General features: G+C 38.7%; 4 protein-coding genes across 4 annotated transcripts; 3 read left to right on the forward strand and 1 right to left on the reverse strand.

The window, feature by feature from the left end:
• Window positions 1–7,947: 7,947 nt before the first annotated feature.
• LOC121800460 (tRNA-specific adenosine deaminase TAD1-like) lies at window positions 7,948–8,801 on the forward strand. The gene is made up of 2 exons (XM_042200036.1): window positions 7,948–8,154; window positions 8,279–8,801. The coding sequence occupies exons 1-2, from the start codon at window positions 7,992–7,994 to the stop codon at window positions 8,338–8,340; spliced, it is 225 nt and encodes a 74-aa protein (XP_042055970.1). The 5' UTR covers window positions 7,948–7,991; the 3' UTR covers window positions 8,341–8,801.
• A 75-nt stretch (window positions 8,802–8,876) lies between these two features.
• Window positions 8,877–14,667, forward strand: LOC121798698 (O-glucosyltransferase rumi homolog). The gene is made up of 6 exons (XM_042197829.1): window positions 8,877–10,461; window positions 12,908–13,428; window positions 13,502–13,694; window positions 13,773–13,837; window positions 13,914–14,124; window positions 14,199–14,667. The coding sequence occupies exons 1-6, from the start codon at window positions 10,273–10,275 to the stop codon at window positions 14,568–14,570; spliced, it is 1,551 nt and encodes a 516-aa protein (XP_042053763.1). The 5' UTR covers window positions 8,877–10,272; the 3' UTR covers window positions 14,571–14,667.
• Window positions 14,668–15,091: 424 nt separating this feature from the next.
• LOC121800122 (protein O-glucosyltransferase 1-like) lies at window positions 15,092–17,154 on the forward strand. Its single transcript, XM_042199695.1, has 6 exons — window positions 15,092–15,264; window positions 15,344–15,858; window positions 15,957–16,149; window positions 16,236–16,300; window positions 16,415–16,625; window positions 16,705–17,154. Exons 1-6 carry the CDS (start codon window positions 15,151–15,153, stop codon window positions 17,053–17,055), a joined length of 1,449 nt encoding a protein of 482 aa, XP_042055629.1. The 5' UTR covers window positions 15,092–15,150; the 3' UTR covers window positions 17,056–17,154.
• Window positions 17,155–17,552: 398 nt separating this feature from the next.
• On the reverse strand, window positions 17,553–18,798 carry LOC121799314 (actin-depolymerizing factor 10-like). The gene is made up of 3 exons (XM_042198638.1): window positions 18,689–18,798; window positions 18,040–18,305; window positions 17,553–17,943 (listed from the first exon to the last, which is right to left on the reverse strand). Exons 1-3 carry the CDS (start codon window positions 18,689–18,691, stop codon window positions 17,793–17,795), a joined length of 420 nt encoding a protein of 139 aa, XP_042054572.1. The 5' UTR covers window positions 18,692–18,798; the 3' UTR covers window positions 17,553–17,792.
• Window positions 18,799–22,637: the final 3,839 nt, after the last annotated feature.

Below are 22,637 nucleotides of genomic sequence, written 5' to 3' on the forward strand. Positions count from 1 at the left end.
TAATTCCCTACTCTAACGTTGTTGGGAGTATAATGTACCTCATGATATGCACAAGACCGGACATAGCTCATGCTATAAGTACCACAAGTCGATATATGGCAGGATATGGAAAGCAACATTGGAATGCCTTAAAATGGACCCTTAGATATCTTGCAGGATCGGATAAATTGGCTATTTTGTTCTCTGGTGGAGGAAAGGTGAGAGAAGAGCCTTTGGTGGGGTTTTGTGACTCTGACTATGCTACAAATATTGATACAAGGAAGTCACAAACCGGGTATGTGTTTACTCTATTTGGATCTGCCATATGTTGGAAATCAAGTTTACAAAGCGTGGTGGCTTTAAGCACCACTGAGGCAGAATATATATCCCTTACCTCTGCAGTAAAGGAAAGTAAGTGGTTGTTGGGTCTTGTAGCAGAATTCGGCATTGAACAGAAAGGAGTGACAGTCTATTGTGATAATAGTGGAGCTCTATGTTTGGCTAAGCACCAAATGTTTCATGAACGTAGCAAACATATAGACGTAAGGCTGCACTTCATCAGGGATGAGGTTGAGAGTGGAAGAGTGAGGGTGAAGAAGATCGACACTGCTCACAACCCGGCTGATATGCTAACGAAGCCACTGAATAAAGAAAAGTTTGAGTATTGTTGTAGGTTGATTAACTTGTGCCCAATGAAGACTTGAACATTGCTTTGAAGCCAAGGTGGAGATTGTTACATATGTTGGCTGATCACAATCAATGCGAGAACATGGAGTCTAAGGAGGAACGCACAACACTCAAACATGAAGACTAGATTTGAAAATCAGTTGGAGCTAACGGCTACTAGCCGTTTGGAGTTCTTGTTTTAGTTAGTAGAAGTTGTAACTGTTTTCGAGTGATTTCTTGATTGCTCTTGTTGTTAGCTGCTGGTATAAGTAGTAGAGGAGAAGATATTGTAGTAGTTTAGTTTTTCATTCATCAAGCTCAATAATATCCACGCGATCATTCTCTCCAAAACCCCATTCTCTTTTCTCACATTCAAGTGTCAGATTTCTTTTGTTGTTTTGATCAAGCAATTCTTCATTAATATTTTCTCTTTCTTTAAAAATACTCCATTACAGCTCTTGGTACATTCACTATACCATGCAACAAATAAAAATCTTATCGTACTTATAGTTCGTATGATATATAAATACCGATTGAGTTGCGTTCTTAATTCATGTATTTATTAGTTTTAAATGAAATGTGAGTGGAGTGAGTTAGTGGGATATGAGGCCTATTACCATGTATAGTACAAATTAACCGGAACTCCTATTCGTGGACGGGCTAAAGCGAAAAAACGGGACTCATATTCGCGGACGGAGGGAGTAATTGATGAACAATCATTTCAAAAAAGAAAGAGTATATTTTTAAAGTTAAATTTACTTATAAGTTATTACTTTTTTAACACATTTAACTGTATTAAAATCCACAAATATTTATTCAATAAATTATGAATATATTCATTATCAAGATAATAAAATGTTTCAAAATAAACTATATTGAAATTAATGTCCACTAAATCACTGAATTTAATAAGAACTTTTATTTTTGACTGCATTTATAACAGTTAATGAAACATAAAATTGGATGCAATTATTTTATATATATATTTTTATTATATTACTATAGCATTATAAATTTAATTAATATAAAAAAATTGAATATTACAATTAAACTTTATAAGTTAAGAAAATATACAAACAATATATATAACATACTAAGACTTTAAAATTTGTTAATATTTTAATTTATAAGTTAAATTAAATTAAATTTATATATTGTAAATTTATATCATATTTCAATTTATAAATTTTATTTAATTTCTGTCGTGTATGTCAAAGAACAAAACATACGAACAATATACAATATCACAGTTATTATTTATAAGTATTTGAAACTAAAATTTAAATATATTTAATAATATTATTAATAACATAAAGCTGCACACATGGAAGACAGAGCAACAAATTGTTAAATAATATTACAATGCTAACTCTAAAAATGTGGAAGAGATAGAGAGAAGAGAGAGACGAAAGAACATTTTGGAAGATAGAGGAGAGAGTAGAGATGCCCACCGGTTTCGGTTCCGGTTCCGAACCGGAACCGTGGCCATTTTCCCGAACCGGAACCGTCGGAATTCGGGTCGCGGTTCGGTTCAGGTTCAAAATATTTCGAACCGGAACCGTCACCGAACCGGCGGTTCCGGACGGTTCGGAACCGGCGGTTAACCGGCGGAACCGCCGGTTCGGGTGCGTATATCAAGGCATGGGGATGGGGCCGACGGTGGCAGCTTTTTAGCTGTAAAACCGGCGGTTTTTGGGACGTGAACCGGCGGTTAACCGTGAAAACCGGCGGTTAACCGCCGGTTCAGTGGTATCCGGTTGCGGCGCGAGACACGAGGAGACATTGCGCAGCTTTTGCAGACGGTTTCGTTGACCGAACCGGCGGTTTTGTCCCGGAAACCGGCGGTTTTCAGCCAAAAACCGCCGGTTTTCCGAAAATTCAATTTTTTTTTTTTTTTTCAAATTTCAAATTCGAATTCTTCCATTTCCCCCCCCCCCATTTTTATCTATAAATACCCCCCTCTATCCTCATTTACATTCACCCCACTCTTGTGTTAATAAGAGTTTCTCTCTTCAATCTCTCAATTCTCTCTCTTTGTCTCCAATTTCTCATTTGTGCTATTGTGCTTCCATTTAATTACGCAAGTGCTACTCTTATTACGCATTGTTATACACTTATACTTGTTCCCGTAGTTCTATAAGTTGTCTTCCTTTCTCAATTGCTAAAACAAAAAAAATATATTATTCCATATTTCTACATTTCTACATAGCAATATGTCTTCATCCCGAGAAGGTCGTGTTGATAAGGGAAAGGGAAAGGCCAAGAGGCCATCTCGGAGATCCGTTATTGATGAAATTTCTCAAATGAACATGGATGAGTGACAGGTTAATATTTATTATCTACTAATTTAATTAATTTTGAATTACATTACATTATTGTTCATAATTTTATTTTGTATTTACAATACAAATATTATTTTGTAGGCTCGAGAAGAGCAAGATGTGGCACATGCTATTGCTCTCTCTCGCTCTCAAAACCAAGGCGATGCTTATGTTGGTACCGGTAGTGGTGCTCCCGGTCGCGGTGCCTATTCACAACAAAGTCCAACCCCTGTGAATGTTGATGAAGACGATGATGATGATGACGACGAGGAGGAGGGGGAGGAGGTAGAAGAGGTTCAAGAAATGCCACCCCCACCACCACCAAGGAGTCGGCGTGGTGACCGTGGTCGTAGTCGTGGTCGTGGACAACCTCCTCAACCTCTTAGACCAGCTGAAAGGTCTTTAACCTCTAACATCATGGTGAAACATTTCAAGAAGGTACAAGATAGTAACGATCCTAACACTTATAATGTGTATTGCAACTATTGCGAAAACGTATACACATTCCGAAGGGGTGGAGGATACGGTACATTTACCCGTCACATGGAGAAAGCGCATCCGGTCGAGTTTGGTATCGCTCCAACCCAAACTCAACTCAACTTTCAACATGGAGTCGGGACCGGGAGTGCGACGGGTTCATCCCAAACATCAGGTACGTGTAGCAATACTCTTTTGAAATATGATCACAAAAATGCTCTTAATGTGATGTCTAGATTTGCCGTTATGAAACATTTTCCATTCAATGCTTTTGATAACGATGCTTTTGAGTCGAGTATGCGGCAAGTTTATAATGCCGCTGCAAGAAAATTGAGTCGAACTTCAATGACTCGAGCCGTTGTTCGACAATGCATGGAAAAGAAGGCGCAATTAGGTATGTTTATTATTAACTTAGGGCATAAAGTTTCTATTTGTTCTGATGTGTGGACTGATTGTTTTTGTAAAAATTCGTATATGGGCATCACTGTGCATTTCGTTGATCACAGTTGGACTTTAAACAAACGTTTGATTGCATTTCGGGAATTTCCCGCACCACACACTGCACAAGCAATTGCTCAATTGATCATTCAAGTTTTGAATGAATTTCAATTGATCAATAAAATTTTTTCAATTGGTTTTGACAATGCTAGCGCTAACACTGCTAGCATAGATGAACTAATCAGTGCATGTTCTCCTGTTATTGATGGCAAATATTTTCATGTGCGATGTATTGCCCATATTTTGAATTTGTGTGTTCAAGATGCGATCGATTTGTGTCAAAAGTATGTTGATCCTATTAGAACTGTTGTGAAGTTGATTCATAACAAAGCTCCTATTGGTAGAGCTTGGAAGAGATATTGTCATAGTAAGCAATGCAGGTACACGAACTTTCGTTTGGATGTTTCAACTCGTTGGAACTCGACATATGATATGTTGGTGTCGACTTTGAACCACATTGAGTATTTGTGTGATTTTTTTAGAAGTTGTCCTCATGTTCCTTCTGATTTGATTTTGATACCCGCTTGTTGGGACCACAACATGGATTTATTTCGATTATTCCGTTCTTTCAAAAATGCCACTGTTGAGTTATCCGGTGTTTATTATCCTACTTCTGTGCGCGTTTTGGAGCATTGCATGTATGTGGCAATTGGTTTTAAAACTTGTGTGAAAAATACTCAATTCATTGAGTTGAGGGCAATTTTATTTTATATGGTTGAAAAGTGGTTAAAATATTTTTCACGTATTCCAAATGTGTTTTTGATTGCAAAATGCTTGGATCCAAAGTGGAAGTTGCATGGTGTTTATAAAATTTTAGACATGTACTATGGTTGTTTGCACGATTTGGATTTTTCTCAACTCCGCGAAATGGGCTTGACAAGAGGAGAATGCTTCGAACTAAGTATTCCGGATGTTGATGAAATCAAACTAAGGTTAGATAGTGCACTTCGTGCTCTCTATGCGGAATATGAAATGCGCTACAACACCGCTCACCAGGTACGTGCTCCTCCTAGTCCTTCCACATTTGATTTTGGTGGCGGGGAGTTTAGCAATGTCATGATTGATCCAGACGTAGTATCACAATTGCAAGATCTATACGGTACTACAACCAATAGGACTAGAGCGACTAGTGAGTTAGATATATATTTGGAATCGCGCTCTATTTTTCAAGATGCAGGTCCTCCTACACAACAAATTGACGTCCTTAATTGGTGGGGAACACATGACAAAGAGTTTCCGATACTATCCATCATGGCTAAAGAGATTTTCGCCGTTCCCGCTTCCACCGTCGCCGTTGAGCAAGCTTTTAGTGTCGGCGGTTGTGTCCTAGACGATAAAATGAGCAATCTCTCCGCCAAGAACATGGAAGCCACTATGCTACTTGATGATTGGGCAAAGGCGGACATGAGAGCACAAGAGCCGGATTTCGACTTCCGTGTAGAGAGTGATGGTGAAGAATTTTCCTCCGATGGCGATGACGAGGTCAGAAGCGAGAGCACTCAACAATAGCAATGACGGGGGGCGGTGAACGGCGAGCACGGCCGACCAAATAGGTAAGCAAGGTAAGAGAACTACGTGGGTTTTGATTCCTCAATAAAATTGTGGATACGTAGGCACCTCAACTTAAATTTGAAAAGTTTAACTTCGAAAGTTTAAGTTGAGCTCAAGCCCTTTTCAATTATTTTTTCCCCCCCATTTCATGTTTTTTTATTTACGTTCCGAGTCCGACGACACTTGTAAATTATATTACATTGTTGTATCACTGTATGTATTGTAATTGTAATGTATCGTTGTTGCGGCTAAGTTGTACTTGAAGATCATTAAAATATATTCCTCATTTGATAAGTATCTTATTGGTGAAAAAGTGGGTATCTTTGGGGAAGATGGTACTGGAACACAAATTTATATATGAAATCTGGATGAATGGGGATCAGATTATAGTTTAAAATTGGAAGCTGGGTTAACTGGCCGCCAATGAACCCAGCTTCCCATTTTAAACTATAATCTGATCCTCATTCATCCAGATTCCATATATAAATTTGTGTTCCAGTACCATCTGCCCCAAAGATACCCACTTTTTCACCAATAAGATATTTATCAAATGGGGAATATATTTTAATGATCTTCAAGTACAACTTAGCCGCATCCTGAATGATCTATGAAAATTCTTCTCGGAATCAACCCTTTTTTCATGCAAAATGTTGTCCATTTTCTAAGCAAACACATATCAGCACGCCATATACACATTGCTGCATTTCTAATAGGGGCAATTTGATCTTCCAAAGCAATCAATGCATCTCGAACACACATAGTCAGAACATTATTCAAGCATCTAGCATGGAAAAAATCAGAACAAACTATCTATTAGTGCTAATTTTTTCCATGCTAGATGCTTGAATAATATTCTGACTATGTGTGTTCGAGATGCATTGATTGCTTTGGAAGATCAAATTGCCCCTATTAGAAATGCAGCAATGTGTATATGGCGTGCTGATATGTGTTTACTTAGAAAATGAGCAACATTTTGCAAGAAAAAAGGGTTGATCCAAAGGTAAGAGAACTACGTGGGCTTTGATTCCTCAATAAAATTGTGGATACGTAGGCAACTCAACTTAAATTTGAAAAGTTTAACTTTGAAAGTTTAAGTTGATCCCAAGCCCTTTTCAATTTTTCCTTTTTCCCCCCATTTCATGTTTTTTTTATTTACCTTCCGAGTCCGACGAGGCGACGACACTTGTAAATTATATTACATTGTTGTATATTGTTGTATTGTATACTTATGTATTGTAAATTGTAATGTATCGTTGTCCGTTACAACTCAAAATCAATAAAATTTATTTCATTTTCTCCTTATTCGTCTTATTTGTGCTTGAATTATGCATTGTCTTGTTCCGATTTGTTGTATAAAGCCAAATTTCTAATTAAAAAAAAAATTGAACCGCGAAACCGCCGGTTCGAAAACCGGAACCGCCAAAACCGCCGGAAAACCGGCGGTTCCGAACCGGAACCGGAACCGCCGGTTTTCGAACCGGAACCGGAACCGTGAAATAGCCTCACGGTCCGGTTCCGGTTCCGGTTCCGCCTTCGCCAAAATCGGAACCGGCGGTTCCGGTTCGGAGAGAGATAGGAGAGAAAGTTGTTCCAGAATTTTAGCAAAAATAGGAAGAAAGAGGGGAGAGATTATAGAAAAAACGTTTTCTACATATATTTATTCCTAAAGGATAGATAATTAATATATTAATTAACTTAAAAATAATAAAAAATATGAACCGGTTTTAAAACTGAAATTCCTAAAATATTCAATTATGTACGTAGAATTTATGTACATTTATCACTACTCATTAAAGTTTCTAATTATATACTCTTACTTATAAAAAGTACAAACAATTACTGTTAAACTACTTATTAAAGTTTCAAATTATATACTCTTACTTATAAAAAGTACAAACAATTACTGTTAAAGTATTAAAAAGAGAAAAAATGAATAAAATAGTTTTGAATAAAAGTGAGACCTATATATTTAATATACTGTTATGAAGAACGAACAAAATAAAATCATGAAGCTATTTTTTATAAACAGAGGGGTTATCATTATGAAAAAACAGAAAGAAATACTAACACTAATAATGATAAATATAACATAAAAAACAGAAAGAAACTAATAAATATAACATAAAAAACAGAAAGAAACTAATAAAATAGAAACTAACATAAGCAAAACACAAATTTTTTGTTTTGGAGAGAGGGAGAGAGAGATCATGTTTGGTTAATAAGATTGAACCCTTCAACTTAATCCTAGATGGATAGTTTCATGATATTAGTCATGGCAACCGAACGCCACCTTGAAATATTCCATGTTTCAATTCTAACTGGGCGTACTAATCGGGCTTCGCTAATTGGGCTTACTGTTGTCTATACCATAATTGGATCAATTTTATAACCCATTTACAGCCGGCCTTTGTTTCAGTTGTTAAACACAACGGAAACGACGCCGTACGAACTTATGTTCCCGCTCAGAAATTCTTCCACTTTCGAGCGTCACCGGCGACAATGACGTCATCGCCGGAATCGGATAACATAGCGGAGAAGCCATTGGCAGACAAGGTTTCAGAAGCAGTGACGTCGATGTACAATTTTCTCGCCAAGAAAGGGAAGCCTCAAGGCCACGAGGTCACCGTTTCAGCCGCTTCTCTCCTCTCCAATCTTCCTCAAGGTTAGTGGATTCATATTTTTCCGCATTAAATTGATGATTTCCGAATTTAATTTGGTGATAACGACTCTGGATATTTTCCGTTAGTTATTTGCTATAAGTGACTGATGTTTCCGTTGGTATAAAGAGTTACGAGTGGTGGCGTTGGGCACGGGGAGAAAGTGTATGGGGAGATCGCGGTGGAGTTGAGGCGGCGATGTCATGAACGATTCGCATGCTGGATTAATCGCCAGGCGATCTCTTCCAGGTTCGGACTTCAGTTTCTAATGTAAATGTTAATCCGTAGGAGTATTATACTAGCTGAACCTGTAAAAAGAATGAAGAATTTTCCCCCTTGGTTTAATCTCTAACTAACTGGTTATTATGAGCTAGAAGTTAATTAGCAAATCCCTTATGTTTTCCTCATATGAGTAAAGCCTGGAAGTTGGCAAGTATGGTACTAATACATTATTAGCTGCTTCTGATTCGAGCATACTCCATATTCCTTCTCACAGTGCTGTACCAGATTACCCAGTCTCTTACCGAGCACTCATGATACATTAATGTGTTATCGGTTCTTTAGCATGTCTTTGTATAGTTCCCATCCTAGACAACCAAGTGCATCATGTTATATGGATCCAACCACATAGTTTGTGTAACTTTGGATGTAGTTTTCAAGAAGATCTGATGATAAATGAATTATAATCTAGAATTTGATTCCTAGTATATGATGTATTCAAGTCTAAACATATGCATCTTCTTGAGTTTAAAGAGTTTGAGGAAGCACATGGTTTCTCTATTGCAGTAGTAATGTGCTGAGGAATATAGGGCAGCATCATTTTAGAAACTGGCCGGTTAAACCCCAAAACTTTGAGTCCCCTTGCTAGAGGCGTTGTAACAAGAAACAGGGTGTAAATGACAATATTGTTTTTTACTATATTTAATATTTATAATGTTCGATTCACCCATTTTGTAACTGAACCCTATTATCCTCTTCTCTTTAAATTCCCCACAACAAAACGTGCTTTAGTCGAACTTATTGTGAAACTAAAGTGGCTATGCAGCATACTATGGTCAACAAAAACGATTTCCTTACTTGCATGCGTCGTTTCACCAATAAATGAAATTCATATTTGATGAGGACTGGCATTCCAATGTGCAAATAGCTTTTCTGACATGCTGTGTTTCAATTCGAATACTCCTAATATGTAAGTTGGAGTTTATGCTGAGAATTTATGGCTTTCTAGCTGCTTCTGATTCGAGCATGCTCCATATTACCTTAATAGCTGTTTGGTTATACATAATAAGATTTCTTCAATCAAACTGTCCTTTCTCTAATACTAATATACATACATGCATGCATCTTATATATCTACATTCAAACTTGAGACGTACTAATCTTTTTTTATAATTTCTCTCTGTTCGTTGATGGAAAATGAGTGCGGAAATGGCCATTATGTGTTAATGTCAGATTTCCAGGTAATCCATTCTTGTTGATTGTTTTGTACAGCATGAGTTTGCATGTGTTTTGAGGTGAAGGAATTGTGGGCTTAGTCACATGTTTAATTCGCAGTATCACGCTTTTTCACTTCCACATAATTGCATCTCCAGTTCTCCATGCTGTATGCTGCTAAGGAATGTATGATCCTTCACGATCTAAACATATTTTAATTATTTAAAGAAATTTGTTGTAGGTTGAATCAATTAATAGACTACTAGTATTCGTTTAATAGTACTAATAAAAATCTATAGTACTAAATGTTATTGTGAGTAGATTGATTATAGTAGTAATAGATATCACACCTTTAACAAATAACCGATTTTTCATTCGGCAGCCTATCTACAAGGCATGATATTAGGAGAGTCAATTGACGTCCACCGTCAGCCAATGAATAACCCTCTAAAGGGAAGATACATTTACTTCTCATTACAATTCCATTTTCATTTGTCAACCCATACATAGTTCTACAAATCAGTCCTGTTTTTTTGTAAAATGGCCGCAAAGAATTATTCACATTCCTTCCTGTGTTTTAGAATTTAGAGCAGAAACCTCTTTCAAAAACTCTCTCCACACACACACACATACTATTCAAGAATCTTGAGTGATGAGTTTTGATTAAGCGCTAATCATTGAGGGAAAACATGAAAGGGCATGAGGATAAGTTGATGAAAATATTTTGGCTAAGGCCTGCGTTCAAGAGATATTCACTGAGGTCGCCCTCGTGGGCATCCTTTAACAAGACACTCTGTTCATCATATTCCCTTCTCCCATTCCTCATCTTCTTCCTGCTCGTTGTTGCTCTTCTCGTCCTCACTGGCCAGGTCGACCTCGTAAGTCTCCTTCAAACTTCTCATCAATTTTATGTTTTGTATGATTTATCATTTTTTTATTTTCTTCAGAAGATTATTTGCATTGGAAAATAAGGGCCTGATATCATTATTGTTAAATGATTTACTTTTTTCGGAATGAATTTTGTTTCCTATTTCTGAGACTCATTATGTTCCATATACAAAATCTGGAAAAACAATTTATCTCAATGGGACAATCAAAATTGGCTCATGAATGTTTTTAATTAGGCACAGAGAATTAGTGGACTCAAATTGAGTGAACAATATCGATATTGAGAAAGGATTTGCTATTTTAGATTTTTACTATAAAAAGTTAGTGGGATAGATTAAATTGGTCGATTCCATTCAACTAGGGTAAATCAACCGGCAGCCCTCCATTAAAACATTTAATTTGGAGATCAAGATATATTTCAAGTATTAATTCAAGGATCTTGTATCTGTGCACCGAGACTAACATGAAATATTGGCAACAATAATTACTACTTACTCCTCATAACCAATAGCCTCATAATTTGGCAGCCTAAATGAACTTGTCCAAATTGTCTACTATTGTTAACTATTGAATCTTTCAATCTCACTTATCACGGTTTCCTAAATATAAGGCGTGCAAGAGATTTTCTGCGGTTTATTTAGGCATAAAATTTGAAAGCTTCTCCGTATTTCTTAGATATGCCACCATCTAAATAGCAACAATATATTAATTCTTAGACTAAAGTCTCAATTTGGTACTTAACATATTGCATTTTTTTTATTTTGGTCCAAAACATTATCTTTTGAATTATTCGGTCCATCACATTTGAAATCGGATCACATTTGGTCCATTTTGGACGGTTCCGTCAAATTTTTGACTGTTTTAATTACCGAGTCACTAATCCGTAATTATTATTATAAATAAATAAACTTTTATATTATAAATAAAAAATAACCCCCCTCCTCCTCCCTCCCGCATCTCCACCATCTCTGCCGCCCTTCCCGCCTCCCGATTCCCCCTCATCGCCCCCACCACCGTAGTCACCATCTCATCCCTCAGCCTCTGGAGCTGGGAGAGACCAGCAAGACGGTCGGTGAGGATGCCGCTGAGCTGGAGGTGCGGCAGGCGGAGCTCGACGACTCTGCCGACGGAGCATCCATTGCCACGCCAATCGCACGGGGTGGCGGGAGTGGAGGCGTCCCATCAGCCCAATGCGCCACGTGGATTATGCAGATTCTGCTTGAAGGAGAGTAAGGCTTCGATCTCGGGGGCCGACGGCGGCGCGTGTGAAGCTAGCCGTTAGAATGGCGCAAAGAGCCACGGCGAGGAGTGTGAGAGTAGCAGTAGATATTGATGAAATTGAAGAGGGAAGTGAGGTTAGGTGTGAGGAATGTGGTTTAGCAACAGATGTAACGCCATATGCCGAAGCTGCGACGACCGATAGAGAGAGGGAGATAGAGGGATTTTGGGTGTATTTATTTATATGAGGTGTTTTGTTGTTTCCCTCTGTTGAGAGATATGAGTCTACGCCGAAAAAGGGCAATCAAAATTGAGGAGAAAAGGAGTGAAAAGGAGTGAAATGAACCGCAGGTGGATCACGATTGGGAGGATGAGGTCAAGTTGGGGACCAAATCCAGCCTCCCCAACTCCGTCTTCGACACGCTTCTCCACTACGCCGCCCTCAACGCCTCCTCCACCGGCCGCATGTCCGCCGACGAGCTGTACGCCGTCGCCGCCATGCTCCGCCGTTGCGCCACCTCCTACAACCTCTTCGTCTTTGGGCTTAAACCCTACTGTGGAATTCCCTCAACCACAACGGCCGCACCGTGTTCTCGCGCGTATTAGTGACGAATTGTGACGGATTTGTGATGGATTTGTGACGGATTAGTGACGAATCAATTAGTGACGAATCACTTAGTGACGGATAGCGATGGATTTGTGACCCGGTAATTAAAACCGTCAAAAATTTGACGGAACCATCCAAAATGGACCAAATGTGATCCGATTTCAAATGTGAGGGGACAAATAATTCAAAAGATAATGTTTTGGACCAAAATAAAAAAACGCAATATGTTAAGGACCAAATTGAGACTTTAGTCTAATTCTTAGTGCCAAAAATATGTTTCCGTCTCATAATAGAGAATATATTTTTATATATTGATGTTCTAGAAATTTTTTTTCATAAAATAGAATGTGACATTTTTTTGAGATAAATTAAAAACATATCTACATTGGAACAACTATGAAAGCCACAATCTGGTTAGTGCATGTTTACTTTTTTGGCAACTATGTTGACTTGAATTTGAGTACACGAATTATATAATCATGTAATTTGGGTCGCGTAGTAAATTGAACTGTAAATTAAAAGTTTTATTTATTGAGAAATGATGTTGATTTGAATAAACAGTTATTTGTTGAGAAATGATGTTATTGATTTGAATAAGCAAAATCTTGAAGGGAAACTATGTAAGTTATTCTTACATAAGGAGCTCGCGCGAAAATAGCATCGATGGACTGGACTGTGCGGCGTGGAACTATACCAAGTCCTGCCCGAGATACTACCCGGTCAGACGCCAACCGTCTGCAAATCCCCCTCCGACCTGCCCGGACTATTTCCGATGGATCCACGAGGACCTCCGCCACTGGAGACAGACCGGAGTCACGAAAGACATGGTGGAGAAAGCGCGGGAGACGGCGCATTTCCGCCTCACCATCCTCGACGGCAAAGTCTACGTGGAGAATTTCCGCCAGTCCATCCAGACGCGGGCTCTGTTCACGGTGTGGGGGATCGCGCAGCTCGCTCGGACCTATCCGGGGAGGTTGCCGGACCTGGAGCTAATGTTCGACTGCGATGATCGCCCTGTAGTGGAGGCCGAGCGGTTCGGGGTGCCGGACTCCTCCCCGCCCCCTTTGTTCCGCTACTGTTCGGATTGGCGCAGCTTGGATATCGTCTTCCCCGACTGGTCGTTTTGGGGATGGTAATGTTTGTTTTTCAATCCAATCCAATGTGATTTCTTTTTTTTGTTTAATCATAAGGAATGGTTGGTGCAGGGCGGAGACGAACATAAAGCCATGGAGAAGTGTGTTGAAGGATATAAAAGAAGGAAACAAGAAGGCGAAATGGGAGGACAGAGAGCCGTATGCGTATTGGAAGGGAAACCCCGATGTCTGCCCATGGAGGGCTGACCTTATGAAGTGCAATGCCACTCCTCAAACTGACTGGAACGCTCGTCTTTATGTTCAGGCATCCAATCTCTTCTTCTCATCATCATCTCTCAACCTCAAGTACTAGTGTTCTTATTGTTGCTTACTTGCATTTCAGAACTGGATTGCAGAGTCCCAACAAGGATACAAGCAATCAAATCTTGGAAACCAATGCACCCACAGGTTACAAATTATATATACTTATGATTCTATTGCTATGCAAAATCCTCAAGAGAAAAAAAGTTGTTCATATTTTTAGGTACAAAATCTACATAGAAGGGTGGGCATGGTCGGTGAGCGAGAAGTACATCTTTGCCTGCGACTCCCCCGTCTTGCTCAATACGCTGCGTTGGCATGATTTCTTCATAAGAGGCATGGTTCCTCAGCACCACTACTGGCCCGTGAGGGATGATGACAAATGCAGGTCTCTCAAATTTGCAGTCGAATGGGGAAACAACCATACGAAAATGGTAAACTCCTTTTCCTTCTTATATAAACCTCAATAAGTTTCCTAGCTAAACGAGTCAAAAATCTTGATTGTTAGGCCAAGTCCATTGGTGAAGCCGGGAGCCGCTTCATCCACGAGGATTTAAAGATGGAGTACGTTTATGATTATATGTTCCATCTTCTCAACGAGTACGGGAAGCTGATGAAGTACAAGCCCTCTGTTCCTGCTGGCGCAGTTGAGCTGTGCCCGGAGTCAGTGGCCTGCGCTGCTCGAGGGATCTGGCGGAAGTTCATGGAGGAATCCTTGGAGAAGGGGCCTAGTGAGTCGGATCCGTGCACGATGCAACCACCTTACAATCCTCAAGAAATCCTAGCCTTCAATGAAGGGAAGATCAAGAGGACTAAACAAGTGGAGGCGTGGGAGAATCAGTATTGGGGCAGACAGAAGAGGAAGAAGCAGCGATTATAAGCAAACTGTTTTCAGTTACTTTTGAGAACTTTGTTATACTGTTTTAAGGTAGAAGTTGCTGTCTTTTCTATTGTCTTATTCTCTTTTAAAACTATTGCTGAATAAGAGCATATTTTCAAGGTTTTTCTAAATGAGTCTGCCATGATTCAGGCATTGATGTTGATGAAAATGATTCAACAGAGGTGAAGAAGATACGAGATTGAATCCTAATTATATTTCCAAGTCCATATCAAATAAATATCATGCGTGAAACATGTGGTGTATTTGAATCGAACAAATATAGAATAGAATAAATAAATACAAACCACTTGAAAAAAAATGAATCAGCAAAGTTTCACTTGTTTCTTAAATTAGAACTTGTAATTAACACACCAAACCACAGCCACTTATTTGATAAGAATTGGTATAAACACTAACGACATCCACTTCTGGTTAATTATACAATAATTCTCACACTGCGTGTGTATTTGGTGAGGAACAAGTCAAAGACTCTACTAAAACAGTTGTGGCACACAAACACATCTAATCTGATGTTGTTAAAGATCAAGTATTGATCAAAACAAACTTTTGCTTTGTCTGGATGATCAAGAATATGATAGACAGGCAACAACAGCCTAGGAGGGCTCAATCCACTGCTGTATTCTTCCTTGCGATCCTCATCGTCATTGGCTTGATCACTCAATGGCTTGACATAGTGAGTTCTTCTTTTCGTGTGTATTATTGTAATTTGATCATCATCATTAGCCACACTTAGGTTTTGGCCATTTTTCCAGTCAATCATCACAGGATCACCGCAGAAGAAATTCGGGTTCTATATATATTCAGAAGAATTTGATTGCTCTCTCAATTGCTCAAACATTCCATCACCTGTAAAAAATGATAATGTCGAGAGCTCATCAGCTTTGACATGTCCAGACTACTTCAAGTGGATCCATGAAGATCTAAGGCCTTGGAAGGAAACCGGGATCTCAAAACAGTTGGTCGAAGAGGCCAAGAAAGTCGCACATATTAGGATCATTGTAGTGAACGGAAGACTATATACGTTGAGGTACAAGAAAGTCTTCCAAACCAGAGATATTGTAACCATATGGGGAATTTTGCAGCTTCTTAGGCTCTACCCGGGCAGGCTGCCAGATTTGGACCTAATGCTAGAGTGTGGGGACAGGCCAGTGATCAAGAAACGCGACTATGGAGGTCTAGAAGCTTCCATGCCTCCACCATTGTTCCACTACTCTGGAGATGAATCTAGTTATGACATTGTTTTCCCTGATTGGTCCTTCTGGGGTTGGTAATTGTTTTTTTTTTGTTTCTTCATTTTTTGATGTTTCCTCTAATTTAGCCTCAGTAGTGACAAAAGGTGATTTATTCCATCGTTGGACTTTGCAGGCCAGAGCTGAATATCAAGCCATGGGAAGTGCTGAAGCAGGAGATTCAAGAAGGCAACACAAGAATCAAGTGGAAGGACAGAGAGCCTTACGCTTACTGGAAAGGGAACACGAGGGTGGGAACTGCACGTCGTGACTTGGCGAAATGTAATGCCTCTGATCAAGATGATTGGAAAGCTAGGATCTTTGGAATGGTAAAGAAAAAAAGCTGCACCTTTCTGCAATATCCCTCTTAGGGGAGATTTTTGAGGGTGGTTTAAGTTATGCTTCATCATTGTAGGATTGGAATGAAGAGAAGAAGCAAGGTTTCAAGAGTTCTGATGTTGCAAATCAGTGTACTTACAGGTATATGGATCACAACTTTGATAGTAGTATATAAAACTATGGCAGTTTTTATATCATTTTTCCATGTTTTTGGCTCCTTTTTTCTGATGTATATTTGGGATTGATGTAAGGAAGATACAAGATTTATGTTGAAGGAGTTAGCTGGTCTGTTAGCCAGAAGTATATCTTAGCTTGTGATTCCATGGCTTTGATCATAAAACCACATTTCTATGACTTCTTCACAAGAAGTCTGCTGCCCTCGATCCATTACTGGCCTATCAACACTAACAACAAGTGTGAGTCAATCAAATTTGCAGTTGAGTGGGGCAACAATTACACAGACAAGGTGATTGAGAACATGTGAAAGTTTTGGACTGAATATAGATCGATGTTTTTTTTTATCTTGATGTCCATCGTTGTATCAGGCTCAGGAGATTGGAAGAGCAGGAAGCAACTTTGTTCTAGAAAATCTTGCGATGGATTATGTTTATGATTACTCTTTCCACCTCCTAAGTGAGTATGCAAAGCTCTTGAAGTACAAGCCGACTGTCCCTGAAGGGGCCGAGGAGACATGCTCAGAAGTGCTGGTGTGCGCCATTAGAGGACGGAAGAAGCGATACAGAAAACATTCTATGGTGAAAAGCATGTCGGATTCACCTCCCTGCAATCTGCCTCCTTCGTTTGAGCCAGAAGATGTTAGCGTTTTCCTTGAGAGGAAAGCGAATCTAACAAACCAGGTTGTTTTGTGGGAAAGAAATGAAATTCATGGTAACTGAAGGAGAATATTTTGAGATAGGGCTATTTGAAAGGAGTTTTAGGCCACCTTTAGAAAACAATCCAGACTCCTTTTCTCTGTAAAATGCAGCAGAAATGATTTGCCATGTTTTAATATGTTATACTATCAAGTACTGTACAATCTCAATACATAATTTGTTTCATGTCCAACTCTTTCGCGACAGATGTTGTTACGGTTTTCATAATATGTTTTTGAAGGAACTGAAAAATCAAAACTTCTCAATTACAAAGCCTCAATCAGCAAAGGCCTTTAGACGAAGAAGGCAACGAATGAACATTCTGCTGAAATGCGATCTCAAGTTTGAAAAAAGTCAAGCTAAGTTCTTAAAAATCTTATATTGAAAATTTTCACTTTGTTTGCTGTTTTTTTGTTTCCACACAAGCATGTTATAATCTGGCTATGGAAAGTAAAACTCAGTCTAGAAAAGTACTACTGTTTATATCAGATAAAAGGAGGTAGCCACAGAAAAGATGCAGCTGATACATCAATAACGATAACACTCTTGTAAAGAAAAAACACAACAAACATAAACAAATCTGAAAACGAAAAACACACAGATGGTTTTCTGGTTTTATCCCTCTTATAATACTAGTACTAAATAAATAAGCCCTGTTCAGATGTAGTCGAAAGAGCCGCCCAAGAAACTATAAGAAGCCGGACATTTTATAGAGAAGCTGATAATAAGACGTGAGGCACTAGGTGGATGGTGCAACGCATTCAATAAGCACGCGCCTTGAGGATATCCCAGCTCATCTCACTAGGATCAGTTACTTGCAACTCAACCTGAATCCCATCTAACTCTCTCTTGAACCTATCTTTGGAGCTTGCATACAACATCTTAGTCCTCACCTTTGCAACATCTGGTGACCTACAATATTTGAAGAAAAAAAAATTCCATTTTTCATAATACAAAAGCAAAGTAATAGTACTGAAAAGAAAAAGAAGAAAACAAACACATCTTTACCATGCAAAGAAGAAGATCTTGCTCTTGTGGCAGTTTTCATTTGTTGTGAAGTCATAGTCGAAGACAGCATAGCGACAGTCGTCATCAGGCAAGCTCTTGCAGAAATCCTCGTAGCTTTCGCCCTGCCCCCCGATCTTGTCTACCACCACTTGTTGGAGGCCATCATCAAGCTTGAAGGTCAGATATCTGTGGTTTCTTCTGGCTTTTAGCTCCAAGAATGTCAGTTTGCATTCGTCGTGCACTGCTACTCCGGAGGCTGAGTTCGCCTGCAATGGAGATTGAGGAAATGCAGGAAAGAAAACAAGGTGTGCCAGTTTCATCTCTTACTTATAATGTTAAAAATCTTAACCAGAAAAATGGCAGATCAGGCCTGTTCTTCATGTTCATTTCATGCATATGGATTTTCCACTTTTGGTGAAACTTTTTTGATCAATCAAATGATTATGACATTGGAAACATAAAGTATTACACACCATAATGATAGAAACACACACACCGTAATGATAGAGATAAGAACTTATTAATTTGAATATTTGATAGGTTACATGATATATCATGTCAAGATTCAAGATCTATTAAGGCAAATAAGAATAGAAAGTGAAGATGAACATGAACAAATTCAAGAATTAGTTGCAAGATAGAAACATACCATGTTTTGTCTCTATCTAATGAGAGAAAGGGACTTCAAAATATGGAAAATGGAGATGGAAGTGATCAAATGGGAAAGAGAGATGAAAAGATAATGCAAACTGATCCTTGTTTTTTGGTAAAAGAAGTTGACGAAATATTCAAAAGGAGGGGAGAGTTTTTAGGTGTGTTTTTAGGAAAATTAATGGCACATATCACATTTGCCTTTTTTAGGATTATCATTTATCACATCCAACACTTTTATTTTATGGAATATTATTTTATTTTCTAACAGCCTCAAATTTCTTACCATCAAATATGTATTTTAATTAAAAATATTGGATGACTTTTTAATAAAACAATTTAGCAATCGCACGTGGTGTGAGTTTATTTGTAATCAATGACAGAAAATTAGTTGATTTTTATGGGATTTTTTTATAAAGGTGCCAAAAATAAATTACTAATTTCTCTTGAATTAATCTATTTTCAATAATTTTTTAATCACAAATGAATTCCTCTATGCTTTTTCTATGAATTATACTTTATTTATTCTATTAGAAATGAAACATTTCTTAAAATACTTTTTTTTTTTTTTACTTTATTCTCTTTTCACTTAATTTTTAAAAAAATATATGAATTCTATGTCGAAAAACAAATATTTCTAAATTAATAGGATGGAGAAAGTAAATGCTTTTCTAAGTAAGAGATAACCAGATTTAATTCTTCTTAGCTCCAACAAAATCTATATTGGTTACAACAATGAACTACAAAAAATAAGTTAAAGCTACACTTGCTATGTCAAAATAATTAAGTCAAGATGGACTTTAAGATAAAATAAACGATATGGAATTAAGATAAAGATTTAGTAGTGTTGCTTGAGTAGTAAAATAAGAATAAGAATAAAATAAATTAATTGTGTGATGGACTAGATTGTTCTATAAATTAAATGTGAAATGATATTTTTTGCCTTTATAATGAACTCATATAATTTCATGTGTTTTAATGTTTAATTGTACGAAATCATTGACTAATTAACGAAAATATATGTAAAATTACTTAATTAACGATTCAATAAGCTAAAAAGTTAATGAAAATTGTTAATTAAATTTATGGAAGGTTTAATTCATTGCTTGATTAATCAATAAGGTTGTGATCGTTAGATTAATTAACTAGTGGTTAATTAAGTATGAAATAATATCTCTATCTAAAGGACTAATCTCATTTGCCAAACTGCCAAAATCAGAAGCCAAACCAATATCATAATCAAAGTCGATATCAATACAACATGTGGAATTTGAACATTTCCATAGGGTAATCCATTTCTCAATTTCTCCAAGCCAAACATGCTTAACTATAGAATTCTTATAAGATGGACGCCAACATATTAAAGAAGATGCATTATCTTGGTATGAGTACAACCCATAAATCTGTTAAAGTTCTTCTTCAATATGCAGTCTCATACGTACATTACATATCCTTCAATATCCGGGTATAGCGCTAAACCAAGGGAAAGTGAGGTGAAGAAATGACAATGAGCCAAGCCGCAACTGTAGACAGATTTGAACAACGATTTGCCTATCTATATGATGTCCAGATGCCTTTCAAAGACAACCATTGTCTTCTTCTTCGAAGAGCTTCGAATGGGTACCTTGCACGCCTCAATTGGAGCCCGAATGAAGAAGTTATGGACGTTTGATGAAGGCTGCGCGGAGTAGTACAAACCTAGCGAGTCGCCGGATTCGCAAGTATATGGGCCTGGCGACTAGCTGGGAATGCGAAGGGACTCCAGGCGGGATTTTGAAATGTTTTGTGTGTCTTTTCACCTCCCAAACCCTACATCTATAAATAGGGCCTTTTGTTTCCTTTGTATTAAATTAGATAAGATTAGATTAGATTGAGAGTGTCTCCTTTGTGAGAGTCCCTCCCCATGTTGGGTGAGATGAATATTTGGAAAAATCCATGGCCAGGCTATGGTTACTTTGTGGTTGGCTCGAGGTTAACCACTTGGTAAATTCACAACTAGCATCATGTAGCTAGTGGCAGAGCTTGAGTGAGAGTATACCTTAGGGGCGAAGCTCGGAAGAGTATACCTCTAGTGGCGGAGCTCGAACGAAAGTATACCCTAGTGTCGTGTGGCTAGTGAGTGAGTTGATATAAATGGTTACTTGGATGAAAGTTGCCAAGGGTTGCCATCATCTTTTTGGTAGAGATCCTTCGGTCTCCAAGAGGGCATTTGTTCAGTCCCTAATTTCTTCCATTTCGATCCCCCTCATCTATTCTATTTTGTTGTATCTTTTTGTGGGATGGAACACATATTCTTTTTAGTGTAATATTTAATGTAATGTGTTTTTATGTTATTGTTGTAATATTTTTAGTTTGTAATTTTAATTGTGTTGTTTTTTATGAGAAAAGTCTTTGGCTAATTTTGGAGATTCTCATCAATCATTGTACCTCTCTTTCGGGTGTATTATCTGTATCCTTCTCTTCCATGATTTTGCTGTTGTTGTGGATGATGTTTTTTTTACCATGATCTGTTGTTGTGGATGATGTTGCACACTTGGACTTGAGGGTTTTGATTGTTAGAATTAGCCCAAATGAAATTGTATGAAATTACGTTCATATGAATCAAATCTCTCTTGACCTTGGTATTATGCTGCATTCAGTTTGACCACTTCTTTCAATTTCCAACCCCAGATTGGCTTTGAAAATTATCTTCATACATTTTGGATTGGGCAACTTGCACATTACTCCCTCAATTGTACCTCATTTATATTTTTAAACCACAATTTGTTTTCACGTTATTTTTTGCATGCACTCCGTAAGAGCATCGTTAACGCCATGGGCCGAGCCGCAAATTGCGAGTCTCGGCCCGTCACAAGCGTTGGATGGAGGAGAGTCACGGCCTGGGCCGGTCCCGGGGCCGCATTTGCTACCTGGTGACGGTCCCGCGGCCCGGCCCATGCGCGCGTTAATTGGTGCGGGACGTGACGCAACGTGGCCCGGCCCAGGGTTATTTCGTGTTCGGGCCGGGCCGCAACGGAATTTTTATTATTTTTTTTAATTCAATTTTTTTATATAAATAACGAAGTAGAACGCTACCAAGCTGCTATTCAAGCTTGGAACGAACAACAAATCCGGGTACCACGTACTCGGATGTATATTCACCGAGACCGTGAACAAGCTGCGTTGCGGCTTTTCATGGATTATTTCTCTAGAGATCCGCGATGGAGCGATCAGATGTTCCGTCGCCGGTTCCGGATGCGGAGGCCTTTGTTCCTACGCATTGTCAACGCAGTTGTAGCTCGTGACACGTATTTCTGCTAAACCACCGATGCTGTGGGCCGACAAAGTATATCGACGTTGCAGAAATGCACGTTTGCCATTCGTCAACTTGCTTACGGAACTACATCAGATATGTTCGATGAGTATCTATATGTAAGCGAGCATACTGGACGGGAGTGCCTAGCTAAATTCTGTCGGGCAGTCGTCAAAGCATTCAAGGATACATACTTGAGAAAGCCAACGACCGACGACGTTAGGAAGTTGGTCGACATGCACGAGCGGACCCACGGCTTCCCGGGGATGCTTGGAAGCATCGACTGTATGCACTGGCAGTGGAAGAATTGTCCGACGGCTTGGAGAGGACAATACACTAGCGGGCACAAGGGCACACATCCCACGATTGTGTTGGAGGCCGTTGCCGACCAACGATTGTGGATCTGGCATGCCTACTTTGGTGTCGCGGGGTCCAACAACGACCTCAATGTGTAGAACGAGTCTCCATTGTTCAACGACTTGTGTGCCGGGCGAGCGCCGAATGTAGAGTTCACGGCCAACCACCGTCGGTATAGTATGGGGTACTATCTGGTAGGGGTGTGCATTCGGGTTTCGGTTCGGTTTTTTGCCAAAACCGAACCAAAACCGAAAAAACCGAATTTAGTTCAAAATCCAAACCCAACCGAAACCGAAAA

This window comes from Salvia splendens, chromosome 4, assembly GCF_004379255.2.
Source record: "Salvia splendens isolate huo1 chromosome 4, SspV2, whole genome shotgun sequence".
Classification (NCBI taxonomy): Eukaryota; Viridiplantae; Streptophyta; class Magnoliopsida; order Lamiales; family Lamiaceae; genus Salvia; species Salvia splendens.